The 20,323-nt window shown below is 41.3% G+C and overlaps 2 protein-coding genes across 6 annotated transcripts in view; both read left to right on the plus strand.

The window, feature by feature from the left end:
- The window catches only part of puf60a (poly-U binding splicing factor a), an 11,411-nt gene extending 10,139 nt beyond the window's left edge, over positions 1-1,272 (plus strand). For all 5 annotated transcript variants that reach the window (XM_067607010.1, XM_067607012.1, XM_067607013.1 and 2 more), the window contains one exon: positions 787-1,272. In XM_067607010.1, the coding sequence (XP_067463111.1) occupies positions 787-1,086 (300 nt within the window). In that variant the 3' untranslated portion in view covers positions 1,087-1,272. The remainder of the gene's footprint in view (positions 1-786) is intronic.
- Positions 1,273-3,846: 2,574 nt separating this feature from the next.
- On the plus strand, positions 3,847-19,444 carry klhl18 (kelch-like family member 18). Its single transcript, XM_067607015.1, has 10 exons — positions 3,847-4,074; positions 10,177-10,307; positions 10,407-10,547; positions 10,758-10,956; positions 12,817-12,977; positions 13,069-13,205; positions 13,352-13,574; positions 13,745-13,849; positions 17,418-17,529; positions 17,809-19,444. The coding sequence occupies exons 1-10, from the start codon at positions 3,946-3,948 to the stop codon at positions 18,193-18,195; spliced, it is 1,725 nt and encodes a 574-aa protein (XP_067463116.1). The 5' UTR covers positions 3,847-3,945; the 3' UTR covers positions 18,196-19,444.
- Positions 19,445-20,323: the final 879 nt, after the last annotated feature.

Raw genomic sequence — 20,323 nt, forward strand, 5'->3', positions numbered from 1 at the left:
CACCGCGGGGGGGGGTTCAACACCTGCCCGGGAGCAAGGCACCGTGGGGGGGGAGGGTTCAACGCCTGCCCGGGAGCAAGGCACCACGGGGGGGGGTTCAACACCTGCCCGGGAGCAAGGCACCGCGGGGGGGGGGGGGGGGGTCAACACCTGCCCGGGTAGCAAGGCACCGCGGGGGGGGGGGTTCAACGCTTGCCCAGGAGCAAGGCACCGCGGGGGGGGGGTTCAACGCCTGCCCGGGAGCAAGGCACCACGGGGGGGGGTTCAACACCTGCCCGGGAGCAAGGCACCACGGGGGGGGGGAGGTGGGGTTCAACGCCTGCCCGGGAGCAAGGCACCGCGGGGGGGGGGGGGGGGGGGGGTTCAACGCTTGCCCGGGAGCAAGGCACCGCGGGGGGGGGGGGGGGGGGTGGGGTTCAACGCCTGCCCGGGAGCAAGGGACTTGCTGGACTTGACTCAGGACCTGGTCTTGCTTTGAAACACTGACGCTCTGCAGGTGGACTTGATATGGGACTTGTTGGTTGGACTTCAGGACTTGGTCAGGACTTGGTCAGGACTTGGGGACTTGGTCAGGACTTGGTCAGGACTTGGGGACTTGGTCAGGACTTGGTCAGGACTTGGGGACTTGGTCAGGACTTGGTCAGGACTTGGGCTGGTTGGTTGTATCTTATGAGACAGGAAACAGGTGATGTTGAACATCATGCAGACACAGGTGGACTTGATTTGGGACTGGGACTCGCACACCCTGCAGGCTGACCTGTATAACAGACGTGTCTCTCTCATCAGTCCACCGTCATGGTCCTGAGGAACATGGTGGGTCCGGAGGACCTGGACGACGACCTGGAGGGTGAAGTGACGGAGGAGTGTGGGAAGTTCGGCCGGGTGCGGCGGGTCGTGATCTACCAGGAGCGTCAGGGCGAGGAGGACGACGCCGATGTCATCGTCAAGATCTTTGTGGAGTTCTCAGAGGCGGCGGAGATGAACCGGGCCATCCGGGCGCTCGACCAGCGCTGGTTCGGGGGACGGAAGGTGGTCGCCGAGGTCTACGACCAGGAACGCTTCGACGGCAGCGACCTGTCAGCATAGATCAGGAACTTCTTCTTCTTCTTCAGTTTGTTTCTGTGCAGGACGTAAAGGACCAGACCGCTGCTTCTCATCCTGTAACTGCAAACTGCAACTTGTTTTTTATTGATCAAAGGATCCAAACCATCAATGAACTGATTTACTAACAAGTACTGTGTTTATCAAAGCCTGTTATATCAGATATATCTGATATATATATATATCTGATATATGATATATCAGATATATCAGATATATATATATATCAGATATATCAGATATATATATATATATATATATATATATATATATATATATATATATATATATATATCTGATATATATATATATATATATATATATATATATATATATATATATATATATATATATATATCTGATATATCTGATATATCATATATCAGATATATCAGATATATATATATATATATATCTGATATATCTGATATATATATATATCTGATATATCTGATATATATATATATCTGATATATCTGATATATATATATATCTGATATATCTGATATATCAGATATATATATATATCAGATATATCTGATATATATATATATCTGATATATCTGATATATATATATATATATATATATATATCAGGCTTCCAAACAGGAAGAAAAATATAGAAAATCAGCAGAATGAAACTCACCTGCTTTGGTCTCACTTCACCAATCAGATGAATCAATTGGTTCAAACTGTTAAACACATTTAATCTGAACGTGTCTCTGCAGGAAACATGTTCTGAAACTTTTTACAGAATCATTTTTACCTGTTTCAGAAGGTTTTGCTTCTGTTTCCAAATCCAAACAGACTTTTCATGATGCAGCAGACGAACAGTTTTCAGCAGATTCATGATGTTTTAGAGGAAACGTCTGCTGAGACAGAAGAGGAACAAACTGGAACTCGGCTGAAACTTTTAACCTTTTTTAAACAACTTGTAGATCTGAGATTCTTCCTGGAGTCATAACTCAGTCAGATCTGAACACACGTGACTTCCATCACCAGTAAACCTCCATGAATCCACAGAGAAACCAGAGAAAAGACGTTTTCTTCAGGACGACAGTGATCACTGATACTTGTCTGTTCATCATGTTACACTGAGACTGTTTGACTAAATGTAAACAAATGTGGTGTAAAAACACAGCTAACTCACTGAAGACTTCCTGTTTACATCCCCCAAAGCATTGTGGGAACTGTAGTCCCAGACCATCCCACAAATCAAAGTCCTTATTATAATAAATAATAATAATAATGTTTATTAATATATAACTTGTCAAAACCAGAGATTACAAAGTGCTTTACAAGGACTAACTGAGTGCAGTCACATTTTCCCAAATTGAAGAAGATAAAATACATTTTCAGAAGCAAATAAATAAATTTTAAATAAAACATAAAATCTAAAGTTGAGGGCAGAGAGCGGCCGGTGTGTTCAGGGACTCTGACGCTGACGTCAGGTGATGATCAGCGGGATGGAAGCAGACGTGGGTTAAAGGATGAGAAGCAGCTGTGGTCCAGATGTTTCTTCCAGTTTTTTTGCAGCCAAACAGAATCTGGACATTTGTGTTCATGAACTGACCGACGCTCCTGAACGCAACGCCATCATCCAAACTCGAGCCATGAGGCTGATGATGAAACATGGATTCTCCGTCTGAGGCCGCCGGGGGGTCAAAGGTCAGCAGTGACGATGTCTTCAGGTGTACTTACACCAACATATGTGAATAAAACTTTACTTTTTTAAATAACAAGTGTGAGTTTGTTTCTCATGAAGCTGCTGTTTGATTGGTTCTTTTTACAATGAAATTAAAATCTCTCAGCTTATAAATGATACAACAGAGAAATAACATCACAAAAATAAACAATAACAATAATTGTAGAATTGCAACAATAATCTCATCTAACTGCTTCAAACAGGACGAGAATAAATAAATTCCACATCTGGGAAGAATATTTTCAGAATCAGAATAATGTTTATTTGCTGAACATGTTTACACATAGAAGGAACGTGACTCTGGTTTATATATACACACACACACACACACACATATATATATCAGTCACTGTATACAGGTGAACCTGTTTCTGTGGACGGTAAACAGGATACAAACAGTACAAAGAAGTGAAGAGATAAATATGAAATGTTACTGTCAGAGGTGGATTCAGTGATTTGAGGGCTGCTTTATTTCAGTCTTTCTCTAACTGGGAATGTTGGTATCAGCAGTGGAAGAAGAAGAACTCCAACCTATTAATACCACACAGTACAAATACTGTCAAAGTCCCTAATCAGCACAATGTACTGAAATCTACTGAACGTCTGTTCCACATGGAGATTTTAATTCTTATAAACTGCTGGATAGATTAATAAATAATAACGCATCATATTTTATTTGTTATATTTTGTGAGTAAAATCTGAATCTGCAGCGTAACCAGTCACATTTATCTGTCAGTAAATGTAGTTTACAGTGTTTTCCTCTGAAGTAGAATTATTTTTAAGCGTTTTGGGTCTTTTGTAAGTTATTTATAATCAGTCAGAATAATAAGAGTTCAATATGTTTCACATGTAAACATCATAATGAATCTGCATCTGTTTGCAGTGACTTTATGTACGTTTTGCGGCAGAATCCCATTTATTTGATAATTTTCATTAAAAAACATTACTATAGTTTATTGAGACTTTTATTCTGAAGCACACCAAACTTTACACTCAGAAGGCACAGTCTTTTATTGTGAAGACTGACCGGACGCGTGGGTGTTTCCGGCGGTGAGCTTGACGTGACGTCAGCCTGCGTGCCTGCGTACGGCGGCTCGGAGGGTCAGTCCGCGCCGCTCCGCCGCTGCTGTTGCTGACGATGGGAGACATTTACTGCGAAGAGCTCGAGGATTTAGTTCACTTCTCAGTGCACGACCTGCCGGCACGAGGCTATGTCGTCATGGAGGAGATCCGACGTCAGGGGAAACTCTGTGACGTCACGCTCAAGGTAAACATGACGCCGCGTCGAGGCTTGTGTTAGCCTGCTAGCTGCTAGTTAGCCCTCAGGAGGAAGCTAGCCGAGCTAACAGCGCTAACAACATGCTAACAACATGCTAACTCAGCTAACAGCGGATTATAATCAGAAACTAACAGCTGGTGTTAGGCAGCCATGTGACGTCACAGCCTGATAAGCTGTCAGCACTCACTCTGTTGACCCTTGACCCTCCGGACACACCTGAGACCTGCTGACTGAGGCCCAATCGCAGTGCCTCCCCTAAGGCCCCCGTATATAACGTCACAGCACTATGAATTTATGGGTAATCCGTCAGGCAGAGTGCAGAATGTTTGAGGCGCGCGTGAAGGGCACGTGATGACTTCACAGCGCTAAACCTTTAAGCCAGCCAGTGACGCCGGGACCGGGTCTGACAGGTGCAGGTAGCGCCCGTGTGTTGGGACGGACTCTACCTGATACTGGCTGAGATATAATCAATATAATCAATAACTCAGAGTGACAGCTACAGTCACACCACCTGACAGGACCGATGCAGTTAACACACTAACCAGACATGACGTCATTATTGTCTAAATCTGACAAATGATATTATATATATATATAATAATATTCATATTGACAGACTCAGATATTGATCATTCTCTTCAGTCCCATCAAGACGAGCAGATCTATAATATAATCACTTCCTCCTCACAATAATTAACGCTAATTTAAGAAATCTCTGCAATATTTATGAGCTGCAGTTTTGCTAAATTACAGCAACTTTTCTGGATGAAACGTCTGAATCAGCAGCCGCTTGTGATTTGGACCAATCATGGCGTTTAGTTTCGCAGTAACTGACGTCATCGCAGCACACAGGAAGTGATTACACATGAGTCTTTGTTGGTAGCAGTTTAAAATAAATCACATCATTTTCCTTTGCTTGCAATTTTTCACAATTCCTACAATTTTACCACAAAGACACATAAAACAAACTATCAGAAGAAAAATCAAAATCAAACATTTTTGGCGTCAATAATCACAAAAGCTCAGTGAGATCAATAAACTCCGGCTTCTTCCTGGCAGCTGATTATTGTTATTATAGCTGATGCTGCGGTCCACTGTACTCTGATCTCAAAGAAAATGACCTCCAACACGGAAAAGTGTGATGGAACGGTCGTTCAAGACGGAATTCCAGGTGGGAAACTCAGGATCCATCCAGCCAAACACACTAACATGGCGGCACACAGCGAACAGGAAGCAGGATGACCTTCTCATCAGTGTTTGAGACGCTGCTCCTCTGTCTCTCAGTGCGCTGAGCTATTCATCAGCTGCTGCTTGGAATGAAACCTGCGTGTTCATGGCGTCCATGTTTTCCTGAGCAGACGCACTGGGACACATTCAGATTGGAAGCTAGAATACCGAATCAGAAATATCAACTTCCGACTTGCAGTTGACCGCAGCATTAAACCAAACTGTCGGTGCTCTACCGCCATCATCCAGAGGCCGCATGCATAAAGGACGCGCACACTCAAAAACCACCGTACGCCATCTCCAGCACACAAACTGGTATCTATAAACACAGACTGGGAACGCCTCACGCTGACGTCAGACCAGCGAACACGTTGCTCTAAAGCGACGAGTGAAATATAAGCTGAGACTGTTTTAGTGAAACTGGCTGAAATAAGTCAGGACCTCACAGCCAATCACTGCAAGCGTTCTTCTATCTAATGTGACGTGTGATTGGCTGACTGCTGCAGCAAGTACAACACAGTCTGCTGATAAAACATCACGGTACAGTTTATACACTTAATAGATCAATAAATTAATACGTCACTGTACAGTTTATACACTTAATAGATCAATGAATTAATACGTCACTGTACAGTTTATACACTTAATAGATCAATAAATTAATGTCACTGTACAGTTTATACACTTAATAGATCAATAAATTAATGTCACTGTACAGTTTATACACTTAATAGATCAATAAATTAATGTCACTGTACAGTTTATACACTTAATAGATCAATAAATTAATACATCACTGTACAGTTTATACACTTAATAGATCAATAAATTAATACGTCACTGTACAGTTTATACACTTAATAGATCAATAAATTAATACGTCACTGTACAGTTTATACACTTAATAGATCAATAAATTAATACATTACTGTACAGTTTATACACTTAATAGATCAATAAATTAATACATTACTGTACAGTTTATACACTTAATAGATCAATAAATTAATGTCACTGTACAGTTTATACACTTAATAGATCAATAAATTAATGTCACTGTACAGTTTATACACTTAATAGATCAATAAATTAATGTCACTGTACAGTTTATACACTTAATAGATCAATAAATTAATACATCACTGTACAGTTTATACACTTAATAGATCAATAAATTAATACGTCACTGTACAGTTTATACACTTAATAGATCAATAAATTAATACATTACTGTACAGTTTATACACTTAATAGATCAATAAATTAATACATTACTGTACAGTTTATACACTTAATAGATCAATAAATTAATGTCACTGTACAGTTTATACACTTAATAGATCAATAAATTAATGTCACTGTACAGTTTATACACTTAATAGATCAATAAATTAATACATCACTGTACAGTTTATACACTTAATAGATCAATAAATTAATGTCACTGTACAGTTTATACACTTAATAGATCAATAAATTAATGTCACTGTACAGTTTATACACTTAATAGATCAATAAATTAATGTCACTGTACAGTTTATACACTTAATAGATCAATAAATTAATACATCACTGTACAGTTTATACACTTAATAGATCAATAAATTAATACGTCACTGTACAGTTTATACACTTAATAGATCAATAAATTAATACATTACTGTACAGTTTATACACTTAATAGATCAATAAATTAATACATTACTGTACAGTTTATACACTTAATAGATCAATAAATTAATGTCACTGTACAGTTTATACACTTAATAGATCAATAAATTAATGTCACTGTACAGTTTATACACTTAATAGATCAATAAATTAATGTCACTGTACAGTTTATACACTTAATAGATCAATAAATTAATACATCACTGTACAGTTTATACACTTAATAGATCAATAAATTAATACGTCACTGTACAGTTTATACACTTAATAGATCAATAAATTAATACATTACTGTACAGTTTATACACTTAATAGATCAATAAATTAATACATTACTGTACAGTTTATACACTTAATAGATCAATAAATTAATGTCACTGTACAGTTTATACACTTAATAGATCAATAAATTAATGTCACTGTACAGTTTATACACTTAATAGATCAATAAATTAATACATCACTGTACAGTTTATACACTTAATAGATCAATAAATTAATGTCACTGTACAGTTTATACACTTAATAGATCAATAAATTAATGTCACTGTACAGTTTATACACTTAATAGATCAATAAATTAATGTCACTGTACAGTTTATACACTTAATAGATCAATAAATTAATACATCACTGTACAGTTTATACACTTAATAGATCAATAAATTAATACGTCACTGTACAGTTTATACACTTAATAGATCAATAAATTAATACGTCACTGTACAGTTTATACACTTAATAGAGCAATGAATTAATACGTCACTGTACAGTTAATACACTTAATAGATCAATAAATTAATGTCACTGTACAGTTCATACACTTAATAGAGCAATGAATTAATACGTCACTGTACAGTTTATACACTTAATAGATCAATAAATTAATACATCACTGTACAGTTTATACACTTAATAGATCAATAAATTAATATGTCACTGTACAGTTCATACACTTAATAGATCAATAAATTAATGTCACTGTACAGTTTATACACTTAATAGATCAATAAATTAATACGTCACTGTACAGTTCATACACTTAATAGATCAATAAATTAATGTCACTGTACAGTTTATACACTTAATAGATCAATAAATTAATGTCACTGTACAGTTTATACACTTAATAGATCAATAAATTAATACATCACTGTACAGTTTATACACTTAATAGATCAATAAATTAATACATCACTGTACAGTTTATACACTTAATAGATCAATAAATTAATACATCACTGTACAGTTTATACACTTAATAGATCAATAAATTAATATGTCACTGTACAGTTCATACACTTAATAGATCAATAAATTAATGTCACTGTACAGTTTATACACTTAATAGATCAATAAATTAATACGTCACTGTACAGTTCATACACTTAATAGATCAATAAATTAATGTCACTGTACAGTTTATACACTTAATAGATCAATAAATTAATGTCACTGTACAGTTTATACACTTAATAGATCAATAAATTAATACATCACTGTACAGTTTATACACTTAATAGATCAATAAATTAATACGTCACTGTACAGTTTATACACTTAATAGATCAATAAATTAATGTCACTGTACAGTTTATACACTTAATAGAGCAATGAATTAATACGTCACTGTACAGTTAATACACTTAATAGATCAATAAATTAATGTCACTGTACAGTTCATACACTTAATAGAGCAATGAATTAATACGTCACTGTACAGTTTATACACTTAATAGATCAATAAATTAATACATCACTGTACAGTTTATACACTTAATAGATCAATAAATTAATATGTCACTGTACAGTTCATAAACTTAATAGATCAATAAATTAATGTCACTGTACAGTTTATACACTTAATAGATCAATAAATTAATACGTCACTGTACAGTTCATACACTTAATAGATCAATAAATTAATGTCACTGTACAGTTTATACACTTAATAGATCAATAAATTAATACGTCACTGTACAGTTTATACACTTAATAGATCAATAAATTAATACATTACTGTACAGTTTATACACTTAATAGATCAATAAATTAATACATTACTGTACAGTTTATACACTTAATAGATCAATAAATTAATATGTCACTGTACAGTTCATACACTTAATAGATCAATAAATTAATGTCACTGTACAGTTTATACACTTAATAGATCAATAAATTAATACATTACTGTACAGTTTATACACTTAATAGATCAATAAATTAATACATCACTGTACAGTTTATACACTTAATAGATCAATAAATTAATGTCACTGTACAGTTTATACACTTAATAGATCAATAAATTAATACGTCACTGTACAGTTTATACACTTAATAGATTAATAAATTAATATGTATGGTATCTATCACTTTAATGGCACCAGTACTGGTATTGGTACTGGTACTGGTACTAAAATTGGAATTGGTACTGATACTGGTATTGGTGCTGGTATTGGTATTGGTACTGGTACTGGTACTGGTATTGGTATTGGTACTGGTATTGGCATTGGTACTGGTATTGGTACTGGTATTGGTACTAGTATTGGTACTGGCATTGGTACTGGTATTGGTATTGGTACTGGTATTGGCATTGGTACTGGTATTGGTACTGGTACTGGTATTGGTATTGGTACTGGTACTGGTACTGGTACTGGTATTGGTACTGGTATTGGTACTGGTATTGGTGTACTTGTATTGGCATTGGTACTGGTATTGGTATTGGTATTGGTACTGGTACTGGTATTGGTATTGGTACTGGTACTGGTACTGGTATTGGTACTGGTATTGGTACTAGTATTGGTACTGGTATTGGTGTACTTGTATTGGCATTGGTACTGGTATTGGTACTGGTATTGGTATTGGTATTGGTAGTGGTACTGGTACTGGGGTTGTATTTTGTAAATAGTACCCAGTCCCAGGTCAGGTTGACGATTGGCTGCACTGATTTACTGTTTTGCATTTACACTGAGATCAATAAATGCCGATCAAAGACACATCAGGAATGTGTCACATGACGGTGCAGGTAGAGCTGCTGCAGGTTAATCCTCCACTCAGTCTGCTGAGTCTGTAACAGAACACTGAACAAGTAAGAACATTGTGATGTGTTCTCACCTGTTCACTGCTCTGTATTCACCTGTACAGGTGAGAACGTTGTACCTTGACGTGTTGTGGTTTTGTCTGCAGGTCGGGGATCATAAGTTCAGCGCTCATCGGATCGTGCTGGCGGCCTCCATCCCATATTTCCACGCCATGTTCACCAACGACATGGTGGAGTGCAAACAGGACGAGATCCTGATGCAGGGCATGGACCCCAGGTAACCACAAAGCAGTTCAGGTACCAGTCCGGGTACCAGTGCACCTGACTGAGACCAATTCAGGTATCAGATACTGTCTGACCTGTTCCTCTCTTGCAGCGCTCTGGAGGCTCTGATAAACTTCGCGTACAGTGGCCATGTTGCCATCGACCAGCAGAACGTGCAGTCTCTCCTGATTGGCTCGAGCTTCCTACAGCTGCAGAATGTTAAAGATGCCTGCTGCTCCTTCCTGCAGGAGAGGTGAGTCATGCCACCGCAGATGCTCAGTGATGCTCTACAGTCACACGCTACCGCACATGCTCATTGGCGCTCTGTTTAAAAAAGACGTATCAGACTGAAGTGATTTAAAACAACAGGTAGATACACTGAGTTCATGTAAAACATATAATAATCAATTGTAATGATCAGGAGACTTGCTCACCTGTCTCACCTGTCCGTTTACCTGTCCAGGTTACACCCTAAGAACTGTTTGGGCGTCCGTCAGTTCGCAGAGACCATGATGTGCACAACGCTGTATGACTCAGCCAGCAGCTTCCTGCACCAGCACTTCGTGGAGGTTTCCTTATCGGAGGAGTTCCTGGGCCTGAGGACGGAGGAGGTGCTGGAGCTGGTCGGCTGCGACGAACTCAACATCAAAGCAGAGGAGCAGGTGAGACAGCTCACCTGAAATCCTCACCTGAGACCCTCACAGAGAAGTGTACCTGTCAGGAAAGAAATCATGACTCACCTGTACAGGTCAGGTGAGTTAGCTGATAATACAGCTCAGGTGTGTCAAGTGTTAGCAGCTCAGAGGCTCACAGTGGTGACAACAAATGTACCTGTGCAGATGTTTGAGGCGTGTTATTTGTTACCTGTGCAGGTGTTTGAGGCGTGTTATTTGTTACCTGTGCAGGTGTTTGAGGCGTGTTATTTGTTACCTGTGCAGATGTTTTAGGTGTGTTATTTGCTACTTGTGCAGATGTTTGAGGCGTGTTATTTGTTACCTGTGCAGATGTTTTAGGTGTGTTATTTGCTACTTGTGCAGGTGTTTGAGGCGTGTTATTTGTTACTTGTGCAGATGTTTTAGGTGTGTTATTTGTTACTTGTGCAGGTGTTTGAGGCGTGTTATTTGCTACTTGTGCAGGTGTTTTAGGTGTGTTATTTGCTACTTGTGCAGATGTTTTAGGTGTGTTATTTGCTACTTGTGCAGGTGTTTGAGGCGTGTTATTTGCTACTTGTGCAGGTGTTTTAGGTGTGTTATTTGCTACTTGTGCAGGTGTTTGAGGCGTGTTATTTGCTACTTGTGCAGATGTTTTATGTGTGTTATTTGCTACTTGTGCAGGTGTTTGAGGCGTGTTATTTGCTACTTGTGCAGGTGTTTGAGGCGTGTTATTTGTTACCTGTGCAGGTGTTTTAGGTGTGTTATTTGCTACTTGTGCAGGTGTTTGAGGCGTGTTATTTGCTACTTGTGCAGGTGTTTTAGGTGTGTTATTTGCTACTTGTGCAGGTGTTTGAGGCGTGTTATTTGCTACTTGTGCAGGTGTTTTAGGTGTGTTATTTGCTACTTGTGCAGGTGTTTGAGGCGTGTTATTTGCTACTTGTGCAGGTGTTTTAGGTGTGTTATTTGCTACTTGTGCAGGTGTTTTAGGTGTGTTATTTGCTACTTGTGCAGGTGTTTTAGGTGTGTTATTTGTTACTTGTGCAGATGTTTTATGTGTGTTATTTGTTACTTGTGCAGATGTTTTAGGTGTGTTATTTGCTACTTGTGCAGGTGTTTGAAGCATGTTATTTGCTACTTGTGCAGGTGTTTGAGGCGTGTTATTTGCTACTTGTGCAGGTGTTTGAGGCGTGTTATTTGCTACTTGTGCAGGTGTTTGAAGCATGTTATTTGCTACTTGTGCAGATGTTTTAGGCGTGTTATTTGTTACCTGTGCAGATGTTTTAGGTGTGTTATTTGCTACTTGTGCAGATGTTTTAGGTGTGTTATTTGCTACTTGTGCAGGTGTTTGAAGCATGTTATTTGCTACTTGTGCAGGTGTTTGAGGCGTGTTATTTGCTACTTGTGCAGGTGTTTGAAGCATGTTATTTGCTACTTGTGCAGATGTTTTAGGCGTGTTATTTGTTACCTGTGCAGATGTTTTAGGTGTGTTATTTGCTACTTGTGCAGGTGTTTGAGGCGTGTTATTTGTTACCTGTGCAGATGTTTTAGGTGTGTTATTTGCTACTTGTGCAGGTGTTTGAGGCGTGTTATTTGCTACTTGTGCAGGTGTTTGAGGCGTGTTATTTGCTACTTGTGCAGGTGTTTGAAGCATGTTATTTGCTACTTGTGCAGGTGTTTGAGGCGTGTTATTTGCTACTTGTGCAGGTGTTTGAGGCGTGTTATTTGCTACTTGTGCAGGTGTTTGAAGCATGTTATTTGCTACTTGTGCAGGTGTTTGAGGCGTGTTATTTGCTACTTGTGCAGGTGTTTGAAGCATGTTATTTGCTACTTGTGCAGGTGTTTGAGGAATGTTATTTGCTACTTGTGCAGGTGTTTGAGGCAGTGCTGGCCTGGGTTCATCATGACCGGGACAGGCGGGAGTCTCTGCTGCCAGAGTTGCTCTCTAAAATCAGACTGCCGCTGTGTCGACCTCAGTACCTGTCAGACCGAGTCCAGCAGGACGAACTCGTCCGCTGCTGCCATAAATGCAGGTGAGACAGGTGCAAACAGCAGGTAGATGTTGTATCAGGTGACACCATGTGGACGTGTAATGATTGTTTCTCTGAATGACTTTGCTGTCAGAGATCTGGTGGATGAAGCCAAAGATTTCCACCTGATGCCAGAGCGTCGTCCTCATCTGCCGACCTTCAAGACCCGACAGAGGTGCTGCACGTCCATCACAGGACTCATCTACGCTGTGGGAGGACTCAACAGCTCAGGTACCTGTATAACACCTGTACAACACCTGTATGTCTGTGTTGGTTTCCTCACCTGTGCACAGGGGGTGGAGCCTGAGCAGAGGTGGGGCTACAACATGATGCAGTGTGATTGGTCCTCAGCTGATGTCAGTTTTTTTCTCCTCCAGGTGATTCCTTAAACGTGGTTGAAGTGTTTGATCCAATCGGGAACTTCTGGGAGCGCTGTCAGCCAATGAGGACAGCTCGCAGCAGAGTGGGTGTGGCCGTTGTTAATGGGCTGCTGTACGCCATTGGAGGATATGACGGCCAATCGCGGCTCAGCACTGTGGAGGTTTACAATCCAGAGACAGACAGCTGGACACGAGTGTCGAGCATGAACAGCCAGCGCAGGTCAATACACGATCAATACACTGATCAATACACGATCGATACACTGATCAATACATTGATCAATACACTGATCAATATACGATCAATACACTGATTAATACACGGATCAATACATTGATCAATTCACTGATCAATACAGTGATATGATGTCATAATCGTGTCGTCCTCAGCGCCATGGGAACGGTTGTGATTGATGGACACATCTACGTCTGCGGCGGCTACGATGGGAAATCTTCTCTGAACTCGGTGGAGTGTTATTCTCCGGAGACGGACAGGTGAAGATTCATGGACTCATTCATTTATTCTAACAAATTATCATTATTATTATTATTATTATTATTATTATTATTATTATATTACATTAATATACTTCGTTAAATGACAGGTGGCTTAAAGAGCTTTCAGGCTGTTAACTTAAAGGTCTTTTTACGCTTTAAAAAGCCCTTAAACCATGAATGTAATCCACAAGTAAAAACCCCTTAAAAGTTACAAGAAAACTTCACACAGCCTTGTTTTTTAAATGATCTGTTAATGGATAAATTAATATACTATAGTAATTTAAGGATCTTTTCCTACCTGTGGAGGTAAAAAATGCTTAAATCTGCCAAACACAGTGAATTGAGAAACAAATAATAATTTAAGGTATCATTGAAGGGATGATGGAAGAACGAAAAGCTCTTAAACTGTGCAGATATTCTATTAAAATATTTTCCAATCCATCAATTATCAATTTAAAACCCAGAGTAGCTATAGAAAGCATCCCAAAGCACGGCCCAAGACAGGAAGCCTCTGCAGCGGGTGATTAAAACCGCCCAGAACATTATTGGTACCCATCTACCGAGCATCAGTGATATCAGTGAGGTGAGCAGCCTGCACAGAGATCCTAAAAGATAAAACCCACCCAACCACAGCCTGCTCACCCGGCTGCTGTTTGGCAAGAGATACAGAAATATCTGCTGTCTTACCACCAGACTACAGAGCAGCTTCTTTCCTCTTCAATTTAGCCTCCCTTAAAAGCCCTCAATATATTCAGTCCATGATTCCATTAATTTGTCTCAAATTTGAGTAAACATGTTGAATATCTGAATAAAATCCCTTAAAATCTCATAAATTATCAGCTGCTGACATAAATTTACAAACAGTTGAAAGTCTTCGTCACAGTGTTGGTTAAATATTGACTTGAGTGTGTAGGGTAACAGCTGTTAAACTGCAGGGTCTGTAGGGTAACAGCTGTTAAACTGCAGGGTCCGTAGGGTAACAGCTGTTAAACTGCAGGGTCTGTAGGGTAACAGCTGTTAAACTGCAGGGTCTGTAGGGTAACAGCTGTTAAACTGCAGGGTCCGTAGGGTAACAGCTGTTAAACTGCAGGGTCCGTAGGGTAACAGCTGCTGTTAAACTGCAGGGTCCGTAGGATAACAGCTGCTGTTAAACTGCAGGGTCTGTAGGGTAACAGCTGTTAAACTGCAGGGTCTGTAGGGTAACAGCTGCTGTTAAACTGCAGGGTCCGTAGGGTAACAGCTGTTAAACTGCAGGGTCCGTAGGGTAACAGCTGCTGTTAAACTGCAGGGTCTGTAGGGTAACAGCTACTGTTACCTGCAGGGTCCGTAGGGTAACAGCTGCTGTTAAACTGCAGGGTCCGTAGGGTAACAGCTGCTGTTAAACTGCAGGGTCCGTAGGGTAACAGCTGCTGTTACCTGCAGGGTCTGTAGGGTAACAGCTGTTAAACTGCAGGGTCCGTAGGGTAACAGCTGTTAAACTGCAGGGTCTGTAGGGTAACAGCTGCTGTTAAACTGCAGGGTCCGTAGGGTAACAGCTGCTGTTAAACTGCAGGGTCTGTAGGGTAACAGCTGCTGTTACCTGCAGGGTCCGTAGGGTAACAGCTGTTAAACTGCAGGGTCCGTAGGGTAACAGCTGCTGTTAAACTGCAGGGTCCGTAGGGTAACAGCTGCTGTTAAACTGCAGGGTCTGTAGGGTAACAGCTGCTGTTACCTGCAGGGTCCGTAGGGTAACAGCTGTTAAACTGCAGGGTCCGTAGGGTAACAGCTGCTGTTAAACTGCAGGGTCCGTAGGGTAACAGCTACTGTTACCTGCAGGGTCCGTAGGGTAACAGCTACTGTTACCTGCAGGGTCCGTAGGGTAACAGCTGCTGTTACCTGCAGGGTCCGTAGGGTAACAGCTGCTGTTACCTGCAGGGTCCGTAGGGTAACAGCTGTTAAACTGCAGGGTCTGTAGGGTAACAGCTGTTAAACTGCAGGGTCCGTAGGGTAACAGCTGCTGTTAAACTGCAGGGTCCGTAGGGTAACAGCTGCTGTTAAACTGCAGGGTCCGTAGGGTAACAGCTGTTAAACTGCAGGGTCCGTAGGGTAACAGCTACTGTTACCTGCAGGGTCCGTAGGGTAACAGCTGTTAAACTGCAGGGTCTGTAGGGTAACAGCTGTTAAACTGCAGGGTCCGTAGGGTAACAGCTGCTGTTAAAATGCAGGGTCCGTAGGGTAACAGCTGCTGTTAAACTGCAGGGTCCATAGGGTAACAGCTGCTGTTAAACTGCAGGGTCCGTAGGGTAACAGCTGTTAAACTGCAGGGTCCGTAGGGTAACAGCTGCTGTTAAACTGCAGGGTCCGTAGGGTAACAGCTGCTGTTACCTGCAGGGTCCGTAGGGTAACAGCTGCTGTTACCTGCAGGGTCTGTAGGGTAACAGCTGCTGTTAAACTGCAGGGTCCGTAGGGTAACAGCTGCTGTTACCTGCAGGGTCTGTAGGGTAACAGCTGCTGTTAAACTGCAGGGTCTGTAGGGTAACAGCTGCTGTTAAACTGCAGGGTCCGTAGGGTAACAGCTGCTGTTAAACTGCAGGGTCTGTAGGGTAACAGCTGCTGTTAAACTGCAGGGTCCGTAGGGTAACAGCTGTTAAACTGCAGGGTCCGTAGGGTAACAGCTGTTAAACTGCAGGGTCCGTAGGGTAACAGCTGCTGTTACCTGCAGGGTCCGTAGGGTAACAGCTGCTGTTAAACTGCAGGGTCCGTAGGGTAACAGCTGCTGTTACCTGCAGGGTCCGTAGGGTAACAGCTGCTGTTAAACTGCAGGGTCCGTAGGGTAACAGCTACTGTTACCTGCAGGGTCCGTAGGGTAACAGCTGCTGTTAAACTGCAGGGTCCGTAGGGTAACAGCTGCTGTTACCTGCAGGGTCCGTAGGGTAACAGCTGCTGTTAAACTGCAGGGTCCGTAGGGTAACAGCTGCTGTTACCTGCAGGGTCCGTAGGGTAACAGCTGCTGTTACCTGCAGGGTCCGTAGGGTAACAGCTGTTAAACTGCAGGGTCCGTAGGGTAACAGCTGCTGTTACCTGCAGGGTCCGTAGGGTAACAGCTGCTGTTAAACTGCAGGGTCCGTAGGGTAACAGCTGCTGTTACCTGCAGGGTCCGTAGGGTAACAGCTGCTGTTAAACTGCAGGGTCCGTAGGGTAACAGCTGCTGTTACCTGCAGGGTCCGTAGGGTAACAGCTGCTGTTAAACTGCAGGGTCCGTAGGGTAACAGCTGCTGTTACCTGCAGGGTCCGTAGGGTAACAGCTGCTGTTAAACTGCAGGGTCCGTAGGGTAACAGCTGTTAAACTGCAGGGTCTGTAGGGTAACAGCTGCTGTTACCTGCAGGGTCCGTAGGGTAACAGCTGTTAAACTGCAGGGTCCGTAGGGTAACAGCTGTTAAACTGCAGGGTCCGTAGGGTAACAGCTGCTGTTACTCTACTTACAGGTCAGTTAAGGGTTAATTAAAGGGACTTTATGGTGATCATTTCAGGCTGAATGTTGTTAATAAGTCTGATCAGTATGATTGATACTGTGCGGTGCTGCAGATGGACGGTGGTGACGGAGATGAGTGCGAGTCGCAGCGCTGCTGGTGTGACGGTGTTTGACGGACGCATCTTTGTCTCTGGCGGCCATGACGGTTTACAGATCTTCAACACGGTCAGTAAACTGATCAATACAGATCTAGAGAACACATTATTATTATTAGTAGTAGTATTAAGACTCATTATTTCAGACTTTTTTCTGATTAGAAGTAAATCGCTGGAAAACTGATAATTAATGATTATAAGATGATTTATATTAATATATATTGATCAGAATAATCATTAATCATTCAGATATCAGCCGTTTATTTCTATATTTATTTATCTAATATTCAGCACACCTGTGTGATGTCACACATTACATTAAACTGCAGTGTGTGTGTGTGTGTTGCAGGTGGAGTATTATAACCACCACACTAACCGCTGGCACGCCGCCGCGGCAATGATGAACAAGCGTTGCCGTCACGGTGCGGCGGCTCTCGGCAGTCACATGTACGTGGTGGGCGGGTACGACGGCTCGGGCTTCCTGAGCGGTGCCGAGGTGTTCAGCTCGGCGGCGGGACAGTGGAGCCACCTGGTGGCCATGAACACGCGTCGGAGCAGAGTGTCACTGGTTGCTACGTCGGGTAGGTTGTACGCCGTGGGCGGGTATGACGGACAGTCCAACCTCTGCTCTGTAGAGATGTACAACCCCGACTCTGGCCGCTGGACGTTCATGGCGCCCATGGCGTGTCACGAGGGTGGGGTAGGCGTCGGTTGCATTCCCCTGCAGCCTGCTTAAACCCGCCAATCGGAGCTGAAGGAGCCGTGTTTCTGAGGAGGCCACGCCCTCCTGTGGCCATACAATGCCGGGCTGAACGCTCACCTGCACACACGCCACGCCTGAGGGATTCTGGGTAAAGACTGTAGAGTTAGCTCACGCAGGCTAACTGCTAGCATTGTGCTATTAGCGAGCGTGTGCTGATCAATGTTATTGATTTGATTTAAAACAACAAAGCTGCTGAATTTAAACAGGATGAATGCTCTGATGTGTTTTCTGTGAACTGTTGAATGATCAGGGAGACGAGAAAGAGACTGAGTGAGACATCTGAGCTATCAGCGCCGCCTGCAGGCTGCAGACGCCATCACATCTTCATCATCAGGCTGAGGTCAGAGGTCAGACCTCCTGGTGTTTCTGTAACAGAGCTGAGGAGGCGCTGTGACATGAAAACAACCTGAACTCTGAACAGGTCGAACCACACGAGTTACATCACCTGAGACGCTCAGACTCAAATGTTTCAGAGACGTTTCTGCACGTTTTAAAAATGTTTCTCCAACGTTTCTGAAATGTCTTTGAAAATTGCTGAACTTTTCTTAAAGTTTCTAAAACGTTTCTGAATGTTTCCAAGACATTTCTGAAATAATTTGAGCGTTTCTGAAACATTTTTTAATGTTTTTAAACGTTTCTCCAGTCAATAAATCTTAAACTTTCAGTGTGAACGAGCTTTTACTAAAAGATGATGTCAGATTCTCTGTGATCAGTGATTGATAAATGATCGATGCAGTCGATCACAGCTGCTGTCATGAACTCTCTCTCAGTTGATTATAAAATGATCTGATCAGCTGATCGTCTGTCTGTTTGTTCCTGGCGTCCGCTGGGAGGCGCAGACACACCTGAAGCTGTTCCCACGGACAGAAACATCTGAAGAAGAACAGTTTAGTTTCATCAGTGGGGGCCCAGAAACTGAGCTCGCGCTTTATACGATGTGTTGTTGTAGACCTTTGAGCTGGAGCTTTCAGCTACATCTCCTGGCCTTCATCAGTGGATGGAGGCGCTCAGTTGTCATGGAGACAGTTCAGTTGTGATCATGTGGCCTAATTTTTAAATATGAAGGCCACAGGACGCAGCTGAAAGCTCCGGTAAATGGACCCTGATGAATTTCAATTTAGAGAATAAACCAGATGAAATGATCAATAATGATGATCCAATCATCACTGAGTTTATGATTGATTAGATTTCTGTTTGTGGATCATTAAAGAGATGAAATCAATTTCTGTTTCCTGTCTGATCTGTAGTAATTAATGTTTAATAATCATATTGATCTATCAGAGGACTGAATCAATGAAACTACAACTGAGGAACGATCAATAATTATAAAAACACCCAGACGCTCAGTTTTACTGTAGTATTGATGTAGTATTTTGTAGTATTGATTTAGTATTTTACAGTACTGATGTAGTATTTTGTAGTACTGATGTAGTATTATTATTTTGTGTATTTTAATATTTTAACTGTTTAATTTTCTACTTTGAGTGGGTCACAACAAACACGATGTGTTTGTTTATGAAAATTGCTCCTTAAAAAAATACAGTTTATTATTAATATCATTAAAAATGTGTATTAGAACAGTATGAAGTACTGCAGTAAACGCTATAAACAGTTAGCTTCCTGTTAGCTTCCTGTTAGCTTCCTGTTAGCGGTGGTAGCTAACGAGACAGACTGGAGTTGGAATCAGAATTCACGAAACGTCCCAGTTTAAGACGAGACCTGCTGCAGGTTTCAGTTCATTTAATTCAGTTTTATTTATATGTCTTCATAGAGCAGGGGCCTGTTTCAGAAAGCGAGTTCAGTGCAAACTGAGTTTGTTCACCTTGAGATGAGGGAAACTCTGGGTTTTCAGTTTCAGGAAGAGAATTAACTTAAACTCTGGGTCAGTTACCATGGTAACCGACTCTGTGACGCTAACCCGCTCGCTGGCAGGTTTTCTACAACAAATCCTGAGTTTCTCTCTGTCTCCTCTTACAGACTCAGACACACTGGTTCATTTCCTCGTTCGTTAGTGGAGCTTTACTGTCAGAATCTAAATCCTGGTTGGATGTTAGTTTGTTACTCAGGACTTTCTAAAGTTACTGCTTTTATGTGCATCAGT

Source organism: Thunnus thynnus, chromosome 12, assembly GCF_963924715.1.
Source record: "Thunnus thynnus chromosome 12, fThuThy2.1, whole genome shotgun sequence".
Taxonomy (NCBI): domain Eukaryota; kingdom Metazoa; phylum Chordata; class Actinopteri; order Scombriformes; family Scombridae; genus Thunnus; species Thunnus thynnus.